Source organism: Chiloscyllium plagiosum, unplaced genomic scaffold (assembly GCF_037043375.1).
Source record: "Chiloscyllium plagiosum isolate Xiang-an unplaced genomic scaffold, Cpla_swu_hap1 HiC_scaffold_7, whole genome shotgun sequence".
Taxonomy (NCBI): domain Eukaryota; kingdom Metazoa; phylum Chordata; class Chondrichthyes; order Orectolobiformes; family Hemiscylliidae; genus Chiloscyllium; species Chiloscyllium plagiosum.
This window is the reverse complement of record NW_028270145.1, coordinates 79,703,123-79,724,641: the sequence shown is the minus strand read 5'-3', so window position 1 is coordinate 79,724,641 and position 21,519 is coordinate 79,703,123. Positions and strand designations below refer to the sequence as shown.

General features: G+C 41.7%; 1 protein-coding gene across 3 annotated transcripts in view; it reads left to right on the top strand.

Moving 5' to 3' along the window:
- zranb3 (zinc finger, RAN-binding domain containing 3) overlaps positions 1 to 21,519 on the top strand; it is a 178,803-nt gene that overhangs the window by 132,969 nt on the left and 24,315 nt on the right. For all 3 annotated transcript variants that reach the window (XM_043694035.2, XM_043694033.2, XM_043694038.2), the window contains 2 exons: positions 6,465 to 6,743; positions 11,862 to 11,959. In XM_043694035.2, the coding sequence (XP_043549970.2) occupies positions 6,465 to 6,743; positions 11,862 to 11,959 (377 nt within the window). The remainder of the gene's footprint in view (positions 1 to 6,464; positions 6,744 to 11,861; positions 11,960 to 21,519) is intronic.

The window sequence follows — 21,519 nt, the reverse complement described above, 5'->3', positions numbered from 1 at the left end:
TTTGATAGTGAAAAAAATACTTGCAGGAATTGACTACCCCGATCAAATTGCTTGATGTACGTCATGCAAATGAACGGCTGAAGGTTGCTGCTTTCAGTCCTTAAGGGTGCCCAGGCTACCTCAAATTACCCTGGAAAGGTAAGCTGTCTCAAAAAAAAAAGTGTTTCATATTGCGACCATGTAGAGCAACACAATGGAGTCCTCCTAGAGCAGAATGCTACTGTCAACTCAGAAGACATTTGACCTTCCTCACCAATGAGTAATGTGGTGTACTAATTTCAGTGCTACTGTGATGCTAGGTCACCATACCTGCCAATAACAAGTGTATTGTATGTACCAGAACCGCATGTCTCTTCAGCTGTCCACAACAAGCACAGTACTAACCATATGCATATGTTTTAAGTTTGTTAAGGAAAAGGATGGTTGCTTGAAAATGGTTTTGGATTGGGGAAAGCAGATTTTATTAAAATGAGGCAGGATTTGGTCAAAGTAGATTTGGAACAGCTGCTTGTGGATAAATCTACAGCAGAACAATTGGAGGTATTCAGAAAGGAATTGGAGAGAATATTGGCCCAACATTTTTCCTTCAGAGTGACAACAAAGCCAGAGAGTTATGGATGTTTTGCAATATTCAGGAATGGATACAAAGGGAAAAAGAGGCTTTTAACAGGTACAAAGGCAGCATACGAACAGAGCTCAAGTGGAGTATAGAAAGTGCATTGGGAACTGAAGAAAGGAAAGAGGAGGCATGAAAAACTACTTTTAGGTAAGATTAGGGAGAATCCCAAAATATATCAACTGTATATAATAACATTAAGGGGAAAGGGTAATCAGGGAAAGAGGTAGGGGCTAAAGGAGCAATTTGTGCGTAGAGCCATAGGCCATTAGTCGGGTGTTAAATGAGTACTTCACTTAGTAGAGGGAGGAAGTAGTCCAGAATTTGGCAAGATGGACTTGAGGTTCTTGAGCAGATTGACAAAGGGAGTGAGGGGTTATCAGCGGTTTTGGCAGGCTTAAAGGTGGACAAACTCCAGGTCTGGATGAGTTGTATCCCAGGATGCTGTGAGAGGCGAGGGAGAAAATTACAGGGACTCTGATCCAAATTTTTAATTCCCCTCGAGCCAGAACGTAGATCCAACATAGGTTTAAGGTGAGAGGGGAAAGATTTAAAAAGGACATGAGGCGTAACCAGTTTGGAGAGGAACTTGAAGGTGGTGGTGTTCCCATATATCTGCTGCCCTTGTTCGTCTAAATGGAAGGGATTGTGGATTGGAAGGAACTGTCTGAGAACCTTTAATTAATTTCTGCAGTGCACGCAGAGGGTGGTACGTATATGAGACGAGCTGCCAGAGGAAGTGGTGGAGGTAGGTACAATTACAGTATTTAAAAGGCATCTGGATGGATATATGAATAGGAAGGGTTTAGAGGGATATGGGCCAAATGCTGGCAAATGGTACTCTCCTCTCACCTGGAGTTTTGTCCACCTTTAAGCCAAAACCTCTGATAACTCCTCATTCCTTATGTTAATCTGCTCAAGAACCTCAAGTCCATTGATGCTTGATCAGTGTGGACGAGTTGGATAGCAGGTCTGTTCCTGTGCTGTATAATGTGATCCTACTTTTCAAGAAGTTTGCTCAAACAAACCAGTGAATATCAGTCCAATCAGTCTCACATCAGTGGCAGGGAAACTATTGGAGAAAATTCTGAAGGAGATAGTTAATTTTTACTTGGAGAGGCAAGGTTTGTTCAGAAATAACATGGCTTCATTAGAGGGATGTCATGCCTAACAAATTTGATCAAATTTTCAAGGAGGTGATCAGGTCTGTGAATGAGGTTTGTACAGTTGATTTATTTGGATTTCAGCAAGGTCCCACACGGGAGAATGATAAAGAAGGTAAGAGGGAAGGGGAGCTTTCTAATTTGGATCCAAAATTGGCCTACGGTTATGAGACAGAGAGTGGGGTTTGTAGGACTATAGACCAGTGTATCACAGCAATCAGTGTTGGGTCCTTTTATTGTTTGTCATTACATATGATAAGCAAGGGTTTGGATGACACAAATTTTGGTCAGGTGGTTGATAGTGAGGAAGGAGGTCTTAGGTTCGAGGAAGATATAGATGGGTGGTCAGAAGAGCAGATCAGCGGCCGTGGAATTTAACCCTGAGAACGGGAAGTGGCTGTTGCTGACTGGCCAGCATTTATTGCCTGTCCCTGTTTGCTCTGCTGTGTGGGTTGACCCATAATGCCATTCGTGAAGGAATTCCAGAATTCTGACCCAACAGAAATGAAGGAACAGTGATATATTTCCAAGTCAGGATGGTGAGAGGCTTGGAAAGGAACATGGAGGTGGTGGTGTTCCCATATATCTGCTACCTTTTTCTCCTTCTTTGTTCATGGGTTTGAAAGGAACTATCTGAGGACCTTTGATGAATTTCTGCAGTGCATCTTGTAGATGGTTGGTGGTGGAGGGAGTGGATGCTTGTGGATGTAGTACCTATCAAGCAGGCTGCTTTGTCTTGTATAATGTTAAGTTTCTTGAGTTAAGTTGTTAAGTTGTTGGGGCTGCGCGCATCCAGGCAACTGGGCGAGTATTACATCACACTCCTGTCTCGTGCCTTGTATATAGTGGACATACTTTGAAGAGTCAAGAGGTTAGTTACTCGCCAAAGTATTCCAAGCTTCTGGCCTACTCTTGTAGCTACTGTGTTTATATGGTGAGTTCACTTGAGTTTCTGATCAATGTTAAATCCCAGGATGTTGACAGTAGGGGATTCAATGATGGTAACACTTATTGGTGATACTTCTTATTGGTGATACTCCTGGCCTGGCATTTGTGTGGCATATTTGGAACTTGCCACTTGTCAACCCAAGGCTGGATATTTTTCAGATCCTGCTGCATTTGGATATGGACTGCTTCAGTATCTGAGGAGTCGTAAATGGTGCTGAGTATTATGCAATCATGGGTGAACATCCCCACTCTGACCTAATGATGGAGGGAAAGTCATTGATGAAGCAGCTGAAGATGGTTGAGCTGAGGACATTATCCTTAGGAACTCCTGCAGAGATATCCTGGAGCTGAGATGACTGCCCTCTAACAGCCACGACTATCTTCCTCTGTGCTTTGTATGAATCTGGTCACCAGAGAGTTTGCCCTCTGATACCCATTGATTACAGTTTTGCCACAGCTCCTTGATGCCACAATCTGATTAATGCAGCCTTGATGTCACACTCTGTCGAATTGTATGACTTGGAGGTGCCGGTGTTGAACTAGGGTGGACAAGGTTAAAAATCACACCACACCAGGTTATAGTCCAACAGGTTTATTTGGAGACACTAGCTTTCGGAGTGCCACTCCTTCATCAGGTGATTGTGGAGGTTAAGATCATGCTCACGGAATTTATAGCCAAAGGAGTCCATTGTCATGGAGAAGTGATACAGTGAACAATCTTAGATTAAACTTTCATCTTTTCATGGGATATGCTGGTTTCTGTTCTTTGATATTTAAATCCCAGAACTTCTTTTAGATTACATTCTCAAGATAGCTCAAGTTTTTTAAACAATAGGTGTAAAGTCTGTCTGTGTCATAATGCTATGTCAGACTGACAAGCCTTCTGTAGCACGGTGATAGTGCCACACAGCATGATGGAGGTTATTCTTAATGTGAAGGCAGGACTTCATCTCCACAAGGACTGCGTGGTGGTAGTTTTTACTGATACTGTCATCTGCATTTGGCAGCTTGGTATGGTTGAAGTATGTTTTTCCCCCAGATTGGTTCCCTCACCGCCTGCTGCAGATACAGTTTAGCAGCTGTGTCCTTCAGGACCTGACCAGCTCCAGCAGTAGTACTGTTGTCGAGCTACTCATGGTGGTGGACATTGAAAACCCCTACTCAGAGTATATTTTGTACCCTTACCATCCTCCTTAGTTCCTCTTAAGTATTGTTCAACATGGAGGAATACTGATTCATCAGCTGAGGGCTATATGTGTTATTCAGCAGGAGGTTTCCTTACCCATGTTTAACTTGCTGCCATGAGACTTCATGGACTCCAGAGTCAACATTAAGGACTCCCAGAGCAACTCCCTTCTGACTGTTTACCACTGTGCTGCCACCTCTACTTGATCTGTCCTGCTGTTGAGTCAGGATATATCCAGGGATGATGATGGTGTCTGGCACATTGTCTGTAAGGTATGATTCCATGAGTGTGACAATGTCAGACTGTTGGTTGACCAGTCTGGAATAACATGTAGGCCAGACCACACAAGGATAGCAGATTTCCTTCCCTGAAGAACATTAGTGAACCAGATGGGTTTTTCCTAACCATTGATTTTGTGGACATCAGTAGATTCTTAATTACAGATTCTTGGTTTTTTTATTGAATTCAAATTCCACCATCTGCTGTGGCGGAATTCACACCTGAGTCCCCAAAACATTACCTGGGTCCTTGGATTTATAGTCTAGTGATAATACTACTGGGCCATCACCTTCCCTGAAAAGTGTGAGACGATTTACTTTGGAGGAAGTAACAAGACCGGGGAGTACTCAATGATGGGCAGGTCACTTGAAAGATAAGAGCAACAGAGGCATCTTGGGATGCTTGTCTACAGGACAGTTTAATTAAGAAAGCATCCAGGACACTTCATCAGTTGAGGCATACAATGTTATTTTGGAGCTGTACAGGACTTTGGCTAGGCCACAGCTAGAGTACTATGTGCAATTCTGGTATCTGCACTATAGGAATGAAGTGATTCCACGGCAGCCCCTCCAATGCAGATTCATCAGGATGTTGCCTTAGCTGGAGCATTAAAGCTGTGAAGAGAGGCTGGATTAGTTTGGGTTGTTTTCTTTGGAGTAAAGAAGGCTGAGGTGTGGTTTGATTGAGGTGTATAAAATTATGACAGTCCTCGACAGGATGGATAGAAAGCAACTATTACCTTTAGTCTGTGGGTCAATAATAAGGGGCATAAATGGCCATGAAAGCAGGAGGAGGTTTAAGCAGATTTGAGTAAAAATGTTTTTAGGCAAAGGGTGGGAAGAATCTGGAATGCACTGCCTGGGAGGACAATTGTGGCAGGAAGCCTCATAACCTTTAGAAAGTACTTCGATGACCACTTGAAATGTCATACCATTCAAATCGATGGGCAAAGTGATGGAAAGTGGGACAAGCGTAGATTTAAAGTTGTTTAGTTGGTGCAGATTCAATGGGCTGAAGAGCCTCTCTTGTACTGTGCGATTAATACTCAACCAACACATGTTTGCAAAACTCAAAACATAGTCTCCATCTTTAGACATGATTCTATGAATGGGCAGCACTTAATAAATAGTACTGTGTGTACCAAGAATTACACACACAATCAGTTCTGATTATCTGTCAGATTCACATTGTGGCTCAGTAGAAGCATTGATATATTCATGTGCAAGACACAGTCCTCTGCATGCAAGCGGAATTTGTCCAGACCCACTGCCATTTCAATTAAATAAAAGAATAACAGCAAATTATCCCTCGTGCCATGCAGAATACAATGTTTTGACCAATCACAGTCTATTTCCTAAGCAATCAGCATCTGGTTTCTCATGCAGTATAAGTTGTTACTCCTTTTGAAATTGTGTTCAAGGGCTGAATTTTCCCAAATATCAGCCAAATGTCAATTGAGAGGAATTTTATGGGAGCTTTTCCTCCATGATCTTGATCAACATTACTTTGTCAATGTTGTGCTTCTTACTGAATTTTGAATGCACCATGCTATCGTGGCAGCATTCTGAGGTTTTAGAACTGCTGGTCAAGAAGGAGACCTGGAGAAGACACGAACAAGTTGCAATCTCCAGTTACCACTGAGATTTTGGTGTCAGGAATTGTCACCATCTAGTTTCTCTCCCCTACCTGAGAAAATAGCAAATGGCACACAAATGAGCTAAGATTTGGTAGTAATGAGATGCTAATACATGCAATACACCTCTCACCACTCTTGCATGTGAGTGTCATCTTGCCATTAAAGCTTTGGATGGAAAATCAGACTTTATTTTTAACTGTGTCAGTAATCTCAAATCTCGCCATACTTTCATTACAGGCTCGCCATTGTCCCAGGCTCTGAATGATACTTGGGATGGCACGGTGGCTCAGTGGTTAGCAGGTCAGAACCAGGTCCATCCCAGGTTCAATTCCAGCCTTGGGTGATTGTCTGTGTGGAGTTTGCACATTCTTCACGTTTCTGTGTGGGTTTCCTCTGGATACTCCGGTTTCCTCCCACAGTCCAAAGATGTGCAGGTCAGGTGAAGTGGCCATATTAAATTGCCCATAGTGTTAGGTGCATTAGTCAGAGGGAAATGGGTATGGGTGGATTACTCTTCGGAAGGTCGGTGTGGACTTGTTGGGCCAAAGGGCCTGTTTCCACACTAGGGAATCTAATCTAATCTAATCTAATCTGATGTTTTAGCAATGTTTTAACCTGAAGCTTTTCTTATCACAGGTGATGAAAAAGAAAAATATTTGTCTTGTCATGAAAATCTTCGTGAAAAAGAATGTAAAGGAGGAACCCAACCTGACACTGACTGCACTGTCCTATCTGACCAGGAAAATGAGGAAAAAGATGAATCAAGTACGCCCGCAGGGCAGAAAAATAGTGAAGAACTACACATCAATACAGTGAAGTCTGAAGAAATGCATGTAGTTTTCAATGTTGACAAAAGTAACAATGATATTTCCATAACTGAAGGAAGAATGTGCAACGCCAGTCCACAGCAACAGGGTAATTCAGTTTGTTCTTCATTTCTAATTCTGCAACTATTTACAGACTTTAATTCAATTTGAATACAAGTAGTTCATAGATAATTCCTCTATGTTCTATACCCAAATTAGTTAGTTTCTTAAGGGCAGGTTTTGCAGCATTTGTTGACTGACCATTTCAGAAATGTCTCCAAAGTGTATCTAATTCATTCACTAATCTTATTTATCTTACATTATTTACTTTCCATTGGCATTGTACTTTACGCACAGCATCTTGCGGAACAATATTTGATTTTCCTGATGTATATTGGCTATATAGATCTATGTATTCTAGCATCCACCAATTCAATACCTGAACCGGTACTTATCCTATTTTAGAATAAGAATATGCCATTTAGTCTCTACACCCCAGTATGCCTTTCTATAAGAACATACCATCTGTTCTTAAACTTTATTTATCCACAGTTGCTCTGTACTACTTTATACCCGAAGTAATAAAAATGAATCTCTTTAACATTGAGATTGGCCCACTGTCAAAAGCCTTTTGTGATTGAGTGTTTCAGATGTCCCCTACCAGATATGTAAAACAGTGTCTTATGATATCTTGTTCCTAAATATCCAAGCTCTAAAACTGTTTAACATGCTTGCCTTCATTGCTCAGACCTTTTGAGAATAGGAGCTGGGGCATCATATTGAGGTTGTACAGGATATTGGTGAGGACTCTACTGGAGCACTGTATGCAATTCTGATTGCTCTGTTATAGGAAGGATGTTACTAAACTGGAGAGAGTTCAGAAAAGATTTACCAGGATGGTAAAGGAATGGAGAGATTCAGATATCAAAATACACTGGAAAGGCTAGGACTTTTTTTCACTGGAGTGTTAAGTGTAAGGGGTTAGCTTATTGAAATTTATAAAATCATGAAGGGCTTGGGAAAGGTGAATGTCAAGAGTCTCCTGAAATGTTGACTTCTCCACCTCCTAATGCTGCCTGACTTGCTGTGTTCTTCCAGCCTCCTGCTTGCCTACTGCTCCACTTTCACTGGCAGCTGATTCCATATGTGCACCACCCTCTGCATGAAAATGTTGCCCCTTGGGTCCCTTTTCAATCTTTGTCCTCTCTCCTTAAATCTATGCTGTCTAGTTCTAGATTCCCCCACCTGAGGGAAAAAACTCTGTTTATTTACGTTAAAAATCACACACCAGGTTATAGTCCAACAGGTTTAATTGGAAGCACGCTAGCTTCATCAGGAGCGTCGCTCCAAAAGCTAGTGTGCTTCCAATTAAACCTGTTGGACTATAACCTGGTGTTGTGTGATTTTTAACTTTGTACACCCCAGTCCAACACCGGCATCTCCAAATCCTGTCTATTTAACTTATCCATGCCCCTCATGATTTTATAAACAGTTTGGGAGCTCATCATCCAAATTTTGGAAAGGTTTAGACAGATCTAGTCAGGGATTTGGAAAGACTTGAACCGGTTTAGGCACAAAAGGTCCCAGCAGAGTTAAACACTTGGCGAATAATGTCCCAGATCTTTAAATAAAACTTAGGTGAGAAAAATTTGTTTAATTTCAGATACTTGTGGTTGGTTGAATTAAAAGTTAGGGAAATGGCTTTTAACATTACTAAAAAGGTTCAGGGGTTTGAAGATGCTTCCCAAATTTGCCAAGATGGTTCAGAAAAATGGAGGAAGGATATACTGTTGGAATTAGCAAATATATTAGAATTGGGTTTATCCAGGGACACAAGCAAAGCTGAAATTATGAAGAAGTTGGTCAAGCACTTTGGAATACCAGAGAAACTGACAAGTGCAGTAGAGTTAGAAAACCTTAAATTGCGATCGAGGCAAATGGAAGCAGAAGATAAAGAAAGGGAAAGAAGAGCCATGTTAGGTAAAGAGTGAACAACGAGCAACTACTGTAGAATCATAGAACTAACTGCCTATCTAACATCTTGCTCTCAAAGAAATTAGAAAACACTCTCTATCAATGGTACCTTTTCATGTAAAAATTACTCACAGCAAAAAGAAAGAAGATGACCCAGGGAGATTTTCAGCCGGAAGGATGAAAACACTGAAGTAGACAGAGATGGTGTGGTCTTGAGATTAAGTTAATGTAATGTTTTAATAAGTGTGTTATTAGAACAACATATTATTTTTATAGAGTTGGAGTCAGGAAGTAGTGCTGTGGAGGTGTAGATGTGTACTGTACCTTTGAGAGACCGGACTTAGAGAGGTATAGAGTGTGCTGAAAGAATTTAAAATTTAACATTTGACCGTGAAACCAATAGTGCAGTTCAACTGCTGTGGTACACAACAAATTCAAATTTGGCCAATCAGTTTAAATAATGCTTAAAAATGTGTTGCTGGAAAAGCGCAGCAGGTCAGGCAGCATCAAAGGAACAGGAGAATCGACGTTTCGGGCATAAGCCCTTCTTCAGGAAACGTTGATTCTCCTGTTCCTTTGATGCTGCCTGACCTACTGCACTTTTCCAGCAATACATTTTTAAGCTCTGATCTCCAGCATCTGCAGTCCTCACTTTCTCCTAGTTTAAATAATGCCCCAAAATACCAAAATCCAATCGAATTTGAATTTAGTGGTTTGATGACATCAAACCAATGAAATGATCTAATGTTTTGGGTTATAAAACTGGACATTTTGAACAGTTGGGGGAAAACTGCCAAGAAAACCAACAAGTATAGACTACTAGCCAAATAGCTGTCTGAAAGGTGCCTGTCCATAAGAAAAGTTATGCAGCAAAAGAGCGAAGAAGAGACAACCCTGGAAAGCCCGGAGAAAAATCTAAAGAGTGAAATCTACAAATGAGAATTGACAAATCTGGCTGGTTTTGAAACGTGATTTTTTTCATATAAATCCTAATCCGGGCTTTTTAATCGGAACAATATTGTAGAGTGGGAGGTAAAAGATAGGTTTAAGAGAAAGGAGTTGTAAATAGCTGTTGTTTTAGTGTTCTCTGTTGGACTTAAAGAATAGAATTGCTAATTTTTACTTTAAATAGTGACCTCTGGGATAGTTCTTTGCCTATCAAAATTTAACAGATGACGGTGCGAGGTGAGCTTCTGTGTGTGTCAGGTTTAAACCTCATGTCGTAATACATAGTTAAGAAAACGAGGGCTTGGATTTGTGAAGATTTTGTTTAATATTCACTATTAGAGTTAGAAAAGAAAGAAATTGTTATTTTTCTTTAAATAGTGGAATTTGAGAATTCTCAGTCACTCACACTTTAACAAATTATGAAGTGAGGCAAGCTTTTCTGGGTCATATGTTTAGGGTGAGAGGAGAAAGACTTAAAACAGACATGAGGGACAACATTTTTACACAAAGAATGGTTAGTGTGTGGAATGAACTGCCAGAAAAAATGGTGGATGCAGGTACAGGGAGAAAGAGAGGAATGCAGATGCTGGAGATCAGAGTCTAAACGTGTGGTGCTGAATGGCCACAGCCAGTCAGGCAGCATCCAAGGAGCAGGAGAGTGAATGTTTCGAGCATAAGCTGTTCATCAGGAATGCGGTGCAGGTACAGTTAGTGTTTAAAAGATATTTGGGTAAGTTATAGAGTCATAGAAATGTACAGCATGGAAGCAGACCCTTCGGTCCAACCCATCCACGCCGACCAGATATCCCAACCCAATCTAGTCCCACCTGCCAGCACCCAGCCCATATCCCTCCAAACCCTTCCTATTCATATACCATCCAAATGCCTCTTAAATGTTGCAATTGTACCAGCCTTCACCACATCCTCTGGCAGCTCATTCCATACACATACCTCTGTTTGAAAACGTTGCCGCTTAGGTCTCTTTTATATCTTTCCCCTCTCACCCTAAACCTGTGCCCTCTAGTTCTGGACTTCCTGACCCCACAGAAAAGACTTTGTCTATTTATACTATCCATGCCCCTCATAATTTTGTAAACCTCTATGAGGTCACCCCTCAGCCTCCGACGCTCCAGGGAAAACAGTCCCAGCCTGTTCAGCCTCTCCCTGTAGCTCAGATCCTCCAACCCTGGCAACATCCTTGTAAATCTTTTCTGAACCCTTTCAAGTTTCACAACATCTTTCCGATAGGAAGGAGACCAGAATTGCACGCAATATTCCAACAGTGGCCTAACCAATGTCCTGTATAGCTGCAACATGACCTCCCAACTCCTGTACTCAATACTCTGACCAATAAAGGAAAGCATACCAAACGCCTCCTTCACTATCCTATCTACCTGCGACTCCACTTTCAAGGAGCTATGGAAGGGTTTGAAAGTATATAGGCCAAATGCACACAGGTGGGACTAGTTCAATTTGTGAACATGATTGGCATGGACTGCTTCGACTGTCGGGTCTGTTTCCATGCTGTATCACGCTGTCTTGCTCCGGATTGCCCCAACCAAAAAATACAGATTTTTAGGTATATATAAAATAACAAACGTTTTTTTTCAATTGGCGCTCCATTTAGCTCACCTCTTAACCATTAAAACATAAGTAAATTCAAACCAAAACAATATATTTGCAAAATTAACCCTTTAATCCCAAGTACAATTCTAATGAATGTGCATTATAAATGCCTTTCACAAGGTTTAGTGTCCAGAATTATCATACACTCTGTACTTGCCCTTTAATGTTCCTCTCTTTAAAGAACTAATTGCCTTTGTTATAATGTACAATTCAGTAGCAATTTATGGCAACGAGTTCCAATAATGTTCTGCGTCCAGAACATTTAAAGCTTTTTGTGGATATCTGAAATATCTTCTCCCTTCACCAACCCCTGATAATCTGGAAGACTTCTATCAGCTCCTCCTTCACCTTTTCTGTTGTCATGAGAAAAACTTCCCTGAAGTGTGGCATTTGATTCAAATTTCCCATCAATTTCTGCATGTTTCTGCCAATTGCCAACCAGTCCCTACGATTCCTGCCTTGAAGGCATTGATTTCTTGCAGAGTATCCTGATTAAATTGAGTGTCAGCAGGTGTTTCAATTACAAAGTGTAACAACTATAGGAAATCTGTCCATGTTCACAAGCAGCAATGTCTGATATTTTAACTTTTGTTCTTTGTTCGCACCCCTTCCTTATTTGAATGTGTGTTCTTTTAAGAGGAACTAATCATGGTGTGTGTTCCAAACTTTTCTGATATAGAACAATCTGATATCACTTGCAACAGCAGTGTTCCAGTTTACGATGGCTTCATGTTTTGCGCAAGCAAAAATACTGATAGAATACATCTGTACACTAAGGTACTATTTAGTTATTTCATCTCCATGTATAGTTATATAAATGTGTGTTCATGTCTTAAATTTGAGTTGTTATACTTCACCTTCCTGATTGTTTCTTGATGGACTTATTCACCATCTTACAATTTGACTGTTCAGAATCAATCTTTAGTTGTTTTCTTATTTAGTAAATAACATCTAGGTTCTGTTTCTGGCCACAAATATTGCGTGCTTAAAAATCTTGCATTTCTTTGTTTACTTGCAAACAAGGAACATGCCTTTACAGAATATCTTCGGTACTGTTACAATTCTGTGATTATTTCATATTCTTTCACAGCTGTGATAATGCTGTCACTTTAAAAAGGTCATTTTATCCCAAGCTTTTTTGAAGAGAGGTCAGAAAGGCAGAGACTCTGAAAAGTCTAGGAAGAGGTTAGTTTAACAATGAAAGAGGAGCGGCCAGTTCTCCCAGTTCAGTTACTTCTGGTTTGTTTTAGCTATAGCAGTCACAAGATATGAGAGTCCAAGGGAGTTGCAAGCTTCAGTAAAGAATTCCTCTGACTTCCTTCTGAAATCTCTGGATGTTATTCCCTCCTGCCAGTAAGAATCTGTGTTTGAACTTATCTTTTTTGCCAAGGGATGTATTCATGGGGTGTTGCTGTATTGGTACAGATAATTAGTAATAGTTGCTGTATCAGGTTGTTTACGTTTTCTAATAGTTAATGTGTTTTAAATTCCACTTTCTTTTGTTCACGTTTCAACTGCAGTGTTTAAATAAATTCTGCTTTGCTTAAAGTCAAATGGTTTGACAAGTTGCATCACACCTGGAACACCCACTTCACATCTTCCTCAAAATTAAAAAAAAACGTTAGGGTCTAGGCCACCATATTAAAATATTTTGACGGGGTCTGGCCTGGTCCATGTCACAGCCAATTAATTATTTTAGAAACATTGCATCATTGTTTTGAAGGCTAAGATGACACAATGAAAAGAATTAAAATGAATCATTGTTTTCTGTCACACTAGTTGTTAGATAAATGTTGATTGGAATACAAAAAGAAGTGTTCTTCTTCAATAACTCACAAGATCTTTTTCATTGTCATGGTTAAGCAATCAGCTTGATCTTATCAGCAAATGGCATGTCCCCGTATCAAGGAAGTGGCCTGTATTTGCAAAAGGAAGTCCTAGAGTTGGTTTTAACTATCTGTACCTGTCTAAAGTGGGGTTGTAATAGCCTGAAAACTGTCAGCAACTTTCAGCCCCATTTATGATGAAACTTACAATATTCATATCATATCATGCTGAGGAGTCTCATTACAATTCTGATGCATATCATGTTGTTTGTTCACAGCAGAAGTGAGAAATCTAACCAATTGACCTTAAAGATAGCGTAGATGGAAAAAAGCAGTTAAACTGGCAAATGAAACATAACTGATTTGAATCATCTTGTCCACTTCAAAACAGAGGATCTGTATGACCAATGTATTCATTACCAGTTACTACAGGGGAACCACACTCAAAACGGTTCAAATAACATTTCAATTAACTTCAACATTTCCTTTGTTTGATTTGCCTCCCTCCCCTCTTCACTCAGACTCCATCTTACTCTGCACAGGTCGTTTGGTACCTACTGGCTACAAGTGAACAAGGCATTTACCTCACTAATAAGACAGGGAGTGAATGCATCTCTCTGAATGACTACGCTTAAAATCTGCCATCTAGATGGAGTTTGAACACACAACTCTCTAACTTGACCCCATGAGCAATAAATCTCCCAGTGGCATATAGTTTGGTTTGATATTTCACTCTGTTTTCTGTGCCAACCTTGAAGCAAGAAATCAGTCTGCTGCTAAGATACCTTTGCCTTTATTTTAAGTCTAAAAGCAACAGCATAAACTTGGCTCAAATGAAGTAAATTAGCTATTTCTCTTAATGGTGCAGGTGCTGTGATTCCTTTGACCTGGGTACACTGAACATTTGGCTACACACCTTTGAAAATATGGAGCATCATAATGAATGTAACTTATTTAGTAATTTCATTTTTATTTTGTACACTTCAATGTACCCCATGACAAAATGGACCATTGCAATGGTACAAGTCCCAGGAAAATCTGATTCATCACTATATATAAAGTTGCTTACCCAAACATCTTCATTTTGCAGTGTCAAAATGACTGCTTATAGCAAGTGTATTGAAAACAGTTAAATCAGTTCTACAAGTAGAAATGCATGTACTATTAATTAAATGAAATTTCATGCTATTATCTCCCCCTACTTAAACACATGCAGTTTTCCCACCAACGAATAATAAACTGTGTTTCTGTTAATTCACTTTTTTTTAAACTTATTTGAATAAAATAGATTCTGGATTAGTGATGCTGGAAGAGCACAGCAGTTCAGGCAGCATCCAAGGAGCAGCGAAATCGACGTTTCAGGCAAAAGCCCTTCATCAGGAATAAAGGCAGTGAGCCTGAAGCGTGGAGAGATAAGCTAGAGGAGGGTGGGAGTGGGGAGAAAGTAGCATAGAGTACAATGGGTGAGTGGGGGAGGGGATGAAGGTGATAGGTCAGGGAGGAGAGGGTGGAGTGGATAGGTGGAAAAGGAGATAGGCAGGTAGGACAAGTCATGGGGACAGTGCTGAGCTGGAAGTTTGAAACTAGAATGAGGTGGGGGAAGGGGAAATGAGGAAACTGTTGAAGTCCACATTGATGCTCTGGGGTTGAAGTGTTCCGAGGCAGAAGATGAGGCGTTCTTCCTCCAGGCGTCTGGTGGTGAGGGAGCGGCGGTGAAGGAGGCCCAGAACCTCCATGTCCTCGGCAGAGTGGGAGGGGGAGTTGAAATGTTGGGCCACGGGGCGATGTGGTTGATATAAAATAGAGTTGTCTAGTGGTGTAAATTAAACTAAATAAAGAAGCATAGCAAAATGTTCATATTTTCACGGAATATGGAAGCAAATGAGAACAATCCAACTAAATTTCAGAGTTGAAATCTTGCAGGTTTGGCTTGTTTAGTGAGAAAAGGTTAGAGATGACTAAACAAATTTTAAACATTCTTTTTGCCAAAGCTTTCCACGAGTTCCACACTTGTTTTCAAAGACAGTAGAGTGAACGAGTCAAAGGAGAGAAAATGTCCATGTTGCAACTGTACTGAAATACTATGGTAAAGTGTGCGGCTAGTTCTTCAACTCAAATCTTCAGTGCCAAAACTAGAAAGTTGTCAGAGCCCATAGCCTGATTCCTGAAGAAGGGCTTATGCCCAAAACGTCGATTTCTCCTGCTGTGTTTTTCCAGCACCACATTTTTCAACTCCGAGCCCATAGCCTTCCAACTTCAGGACTTTCTTGGAGTGAGTCATGTTGTCTTGGCATTTCTGGCTAAAGATGGTTGCAGATACTTTAGTCTTGTATTTTATTGAGGGTGAGAATGTTTGTTGCGCTCCTCCTTCAATTTTAACCATCATTCATGACTGGATTAGGCAAGGTGTTACAATTTATACAAATAATTTGAATGAAGGGGGTCCAAGGTGTGCCAGCTAAATTTGCTGATGACACAAAGATAGGTAGGAATAGGAGTTGTCAAGAGGATGTTAGGAGTGTACAAGGGAATGCAAATAGGTTAAGTGAGTGGGAAAAGATCTGCCAAGTGCAGTACAGTGTGGCAAAGATGAAATTGTGATTTTGGCAGAAAGACTTCAAAGAAATTATCTAAATAGTGAGAATCATAGCATACAGCATGGAAACAGACCCTTCAGTCCAACCTGCGTGAAAAAGTTGCCCGTTAGGTCTCTTTTGTATCTTTCCCCTCTCACCCTAAAGCTATGCCCTCTAGTTCTGGACTCCCCGACCCCACAGAAAAGACTTTGCCTATTTACCCTATTCATGCCCCTCTAATTTTGTAAACCTCGATAAGGTCACCCCTCAGCCTCCAATGCTCCAGGGAAAACAGCCCCAGCCTGTTCAACCTCTCCCCATAGCTCAAATCCTCCAAACCTGGCAGAAGCCTTGTAAGTTTTTTCTGAACCCTTTCAAGGTTCACAACATCTTTCCGATTTTCCAGAATTGCATGCAATATTTCAACAGTGGCCTAACCAATGTCCTGTGCAGCCACAACATGATCTCCCAACTCCTGTACTCAATAATCTGACCAATAAAAGAAAGCATACCAAACGCCTTCTTCACTATCCTATCTACCTGCGGCTCCACTTTGAAGGAGCTATGAACTTGCACTCCGAGGTCTCTTTGTTCAGCAACACTCTCTAGGACCTTATCATTAAGTGTATAAGTCCTGCTAAGATTTGCTTTCCCAAACTGCAGCACCTCGCACTTATATCAATGAAACTCCATCTGCCACTTCTCAGCCCATTGGCCCATCTGTTCCAGATCCTGTTGTAATCTAAAGTAACCTTCTTCGCTATCCACGGCACCTCCAATTTTGGTGTTATCTGCAAACTTACTAACTATACCGCTTATGCTCGAATCCAAATCATTTATGTAAATGACAAAACGTAGGGGACCCAGCACCGATCCTTGTGGCACTGCACTGGTCACAGGCCTCCAGTCTGAAAAACAACCCTCTACCACCACCCTCTGTCTTCTATCTTTGAGCCAGTTCTGTATCCAAATGGCGAGTTCTTCCTGTATTCCGTGAGATGTAACCTTGCTAACCAGTCTCCCATGGGGAACCTTGTCGAATGCCTTACTGAAGTCCATACAGATCACATCTACCGCTCTGCCCTCATCAATCCTCTTTGTTACTTCAAAAAACTCAATCAAGTTTGTGAGACATGATTTCCCACCCACAAAGCCATGTTGACTATCCCTAATCAGTCCTTGCCTTTCAAATATATGTACATTCTGTCCCTCAGGATTCCCTCCAACAACTTGCCCACCACTGAGGTCAGGCTCACTGGCTTGTTCCCTGGCTTGTCCTTACTATCCTTCTTAAAGAGTGGCACTCGTTAGCCAACCTCCAGACTTCCGGCACCTCACCTGTAACTATCGATAATACAAATATCTCAGCAAGAGGCCCAGCAATCACTTCTCTTGCTTCCCACAGAGTTCTAGGGTACACTGATCAGGTCCTGGGGATTTATCCACCTTTGTGCATTCCAAGATATCCAGCACCACCTCCTCTGTAATCTGGATATTTTGCAAGATGTCACCATTTATTTTGCTACTTTCTATATCTTCCATAGCCTTTTCCACAGTAAATACTGATGCAAAATATTCATTTAGTATCTCCCCCATTTTCTGCGGCTCCACACAAAGGATGCCTTACTGATCTTTGAGGGGCCCTATTCTCTCCCTAGTTACCGTTTTGTCCTTAATGTATTTGTAAAAACCCTTTGGATTCTCTTTAATTCTGTTTGTCCCCTTTTTGCCCTCCTGATTCCCCTGTTAAGTATACTCCTTTATATTCTTCTAAGGATTCACTCAGTCTATCCTATCTATACCTTACGTATGTTTCCTTCTTTTTCTTAATCAAACCCTCAATTTCTTTAGTCATCCAGTACTCCCTATAGCTACCAACCTTTCCTTTCACCCTAACAGGAATATACTGCCTCTGGACTCTCATTACCTCATTTCTGAAGGCTTACCATTTTCTAGCCGTCCCTTTACCTGTGAACATCTGCCCCCAATCAGTTTTTGAAAGTTATAGAGTCATGGAGATGTACAGCATGGAAACAGACCCTTCGGTCCAACCTGTCCATGTCGACCAGATATCCCACCCCAATCTAGTCCCACCTGCCAGCACCCAGCCCATATCCCTTCAAACCCTTCCTATTCATATACCCATCCAAATGCCCCTTAAATGTTGCAATTATACCAGCCTTCACCACATCCTCTGGTAGCTCTTTCCATACACGTACCACCCTCTGCGTGAAAAGGTTGCCCCTTAGGTCTCTTTTTTTATATCTTTCCCCTCTCACCCTAAACCTATGCCCTCTAGTTCTGGACTCCCCGACCCCACAGAAAAGACTTTGTCTCTTTATACTATCCATGCCCCTCATAATTTTGTAAGCCTCTATAAGGTCACCCCTCAGCCTCCGACGCTCCAGGGAAAACAGCCCCAGCCTGTTCAGCCTCTCCCTATAGTCCAAATCCTCCAACCCTGGCAGCATCCTTGTAAATCTTTTCTGAACCCTTTCAAGTTTCACAACATCTTTCCGATAGGAAGGAGACCAGAATTGCACGCAATATTCCAACAGTGGCCTAACCAATGTCCTGTACAGCCGCAACATGACCTCCCAACTCCTACAGTCAATACCATGACCAATAAAGGAAAGCATACCAAATGCTTTCTTCACTATCCTATCTACTTGCGACTCCACTTTCAAGGAGCTATGAACCTGCACTCCAAGGTCTCAGTTCAGCAACACTCCCTCAGAACTTACCATTAAGTGTCTAAGTCCTGCTAAGATTTGCAACCCCAAAATGCAGCACCTCGCATTTATCTGAATTAAACTCCATCTGCCACTTCTCAGCCCATTGGCCCATCTGGTCAATATTCTCTTGTAATCTGAGGTAACCTTCTTCGCTGTCCACTACACCTCCAATTTTGGTGTCATCTGCAAACTTACTAACTGTACCTCTTATGCTCGCATCCAAATCATTTAAGTAAATGACAGAAAGTAGAGGACCCAGCACTGATCCTTGTGGCACTCCACTGGTCACAGGCCTCCAGTCTGAAAAACAACCCTCTACCCCCACCCTCTGTCTTCGACAATTGAGCCAGTTCAGTAACCAAATGGCTAGTTCTCCCTGTACTCCATGAGATCTAACCTTGCTAATCAGTCTCCCATGGGGAACCTTGTCGAACGCCTTACTGAAGTCCATATAGATCACATCTACTGCTCTGCCCTCATCAATCTTCTTTGTTACTTCTTCAAAATCTCAATCAAGTTTGTGAGACATGATTTCCCATGCACAAAGCCATGTTGACGATCCCGAATCAGTTCTTGCCTTTCCAAATACATGTACATCCTGTCCCTCAGGATTCCCTCCAATAACTTGCCCACCACTGAGGTCAGGCTCACCGGTCTATAGTTCCCTGGCTTGTCTTTACCGCCTATTCTTAAACAGTGGCACCACGTTTGCTAACCTCCAGTCTTCCGGCACCTCACCTGTGACTATCGATGATACAAATATCTCAGCAAGTGGCCCAGCAATCATTTCTCTCGCTTCCCACAGAGTTCTCGGCTACACCTGATCAGGTCCTGGGAATTTATCCACCTTTAACCGTTTCAAGACATCCAGCACTTCCTCCTCTGTAATCTGGACATTTTGCAAGATGTCACCATCTATTTCCCAACAGTCTATATCTTCCATATCCTTTTCCACAGTAAATACTGATGCAAAATATTCATTTAGTATCTCCCCCATTTTCTAGCTCCACACAAAGGCTGCCTTGCTGATCTTTGAGGGGCTCTATTCTCTCCCTAGTTACCCTTTTGTCCTTAATATATTTGTAAAAATCCTTTGGATTCTCCTTAATCCTATTTGCCAAAGCTATCTCATGTCCCCATTTTGTCCTCCTGATTTCCCTCTAAAGTATACTCCTATTGCCTTTATACTGTTCCAAGGATTGACTCACTCTATCCTGTCTCTACCTGACATATGCTTCCTTCTTTTTCTTAACCAAACCCTCAATTTCTTTCGTCATCCAGCATTCCCTGTACTTACCAGTCTTCCCTTTCACCCTGACAGGAATATACTTTCTCTGGATTCTTGTTATCTCATTTCTGAAGGCTTCCCATTTTCTAGCCGTCCCTTTACCTGCGAACATCTGCCTCCAATCAGCTTTTGAAAGTTCTTGCCTAATACCGTCAAAATGGACCTTTCTCCAATTTAGAACTTCAACTTTTAGATCTGGTCTATCCCTTTCCATCACTATTTTAAAACGAATAGAATTATGGTCGCTGCCTCCAAGTGCTCCCACACTGACACCTCAGTCACCTGCCCTGCCTTATTTCCCAAGAGTCAGTCAAGTTTTGCACCTTCTCTAGTAAGTACATCCACATACTGAATCAGGAAATTGTCTTGTACACACTTAAGAAATTCCTCTCCATCTAAACCTTTAATACTATGGTATTCCCAGTCGATGTTTGGAAAGATAAAATCCCCTACCATAACTACCCTATTATTCTTACAGATAGCTGAGATCTCCTTACAAGTTTGTTTCTCAATTTCCCTCTGACTTTTAGGGGGTCTATAATACAATCCCAAAAAGGTGATCAACCCTTTCTTATTTCTCAGTTCCGCCCAAATCACCTCCCTGGATGTATTTCTGGGAATATCCTCCCTCAGCACAGCTGCAATGCTATCCCTTATCAAAAATGCCACTCCCGCTCCTCTCTTGCCTCCTTTTCTATCCTTTCTGTACCATTTGTATCCTGGAACATTAAGCTGCCAGTCCTGCCCATCCCTGAGCCATGTTTCTGTAATGGCTATGATATCCCAGTCCCATGTTCCTACCCATGCCCTGAGTTCATTTTCCTTCCCTGTTAGGCCCCTTGCATTGAAATAAATGCAGTTTAATTTATTAGTCCTACCTTGTCCCTGCCTGGCCCTGACTGTTTGTTTGACTCACTTCTGTTCTCAATTGTACCAGTCTCAGATTGATCTCTTTCCTCACTATTTCCCTGGGTCCCACACCAGCCCCCCCCCCCCCCTCCCTCCCCACCTTACTAGTTTAAACCCTCCCAAGCAGTTCTAGCAAATTTTCCTGCCAGTATATTAGTCTCCTTCCAATTTCGGTGCAATCCGTCCTTCTTGTACAGGTCACTTCTACCCCAAAAGAGATTTCAATGATCCAAAAATGTGAATCCTTCTCCCATACACCAGCTCCTCAGCCATGTATTCATCTGCTCTGCCCTCCTATTCCTGCCCTCACTAGCTCATAGCACTGGGAGTAATCCAGATACTACTACCCTTGAGGACCTCCTTTTTAAATTTCTGCCTAACTCTCTGTAATCTCCCTTCAGAATCACAACCTTTTCCCTTCCTATATCATAGGTTCCAATATGGACAATGACCTCTTGCTGGCCTCTCTTTCCCTGTGAGAACATTCTGCACCCTCTCTGAAACATCCTGATCTTGTCACCAGGGAAACAACACACCATTCTGCCTTTTCTCTGCTGGCCACAGAAACGTCTGTCTGTACCTCGAACTACAAAATCCCCTAACACAATTGATCTCTTGGAAGCCGACATGCCTCTCGTTGCATTAGAGCCAATCTCAATACCAGAAACTTGGCTGTTAGTGCTAAGTTCCCCTGAAAATCCATCACCCCCTACATTTTCCAAAACAGCATACCTGTTTGAAACGGGTATATCCACAAAAGACTCCTGCCCTAGGTGCCTACCTCTCTTACCCTTCCTGGAGTTAACCCATCTATGTGACTGCATCTGAGATTTTCCCCCCTTCCTATAACTGCCATCCATCACATACTATTGCTGTTGCAAATTCCTCATCGCTTCTGTCTGTCTCTCCAACCGATCCACTCGATCTGATAAGATTCGCATCCAACAGCATTTATGGCAGATGCAATCCGCAGTAACCCTTAAACTCTCTTTAAACTCCCACA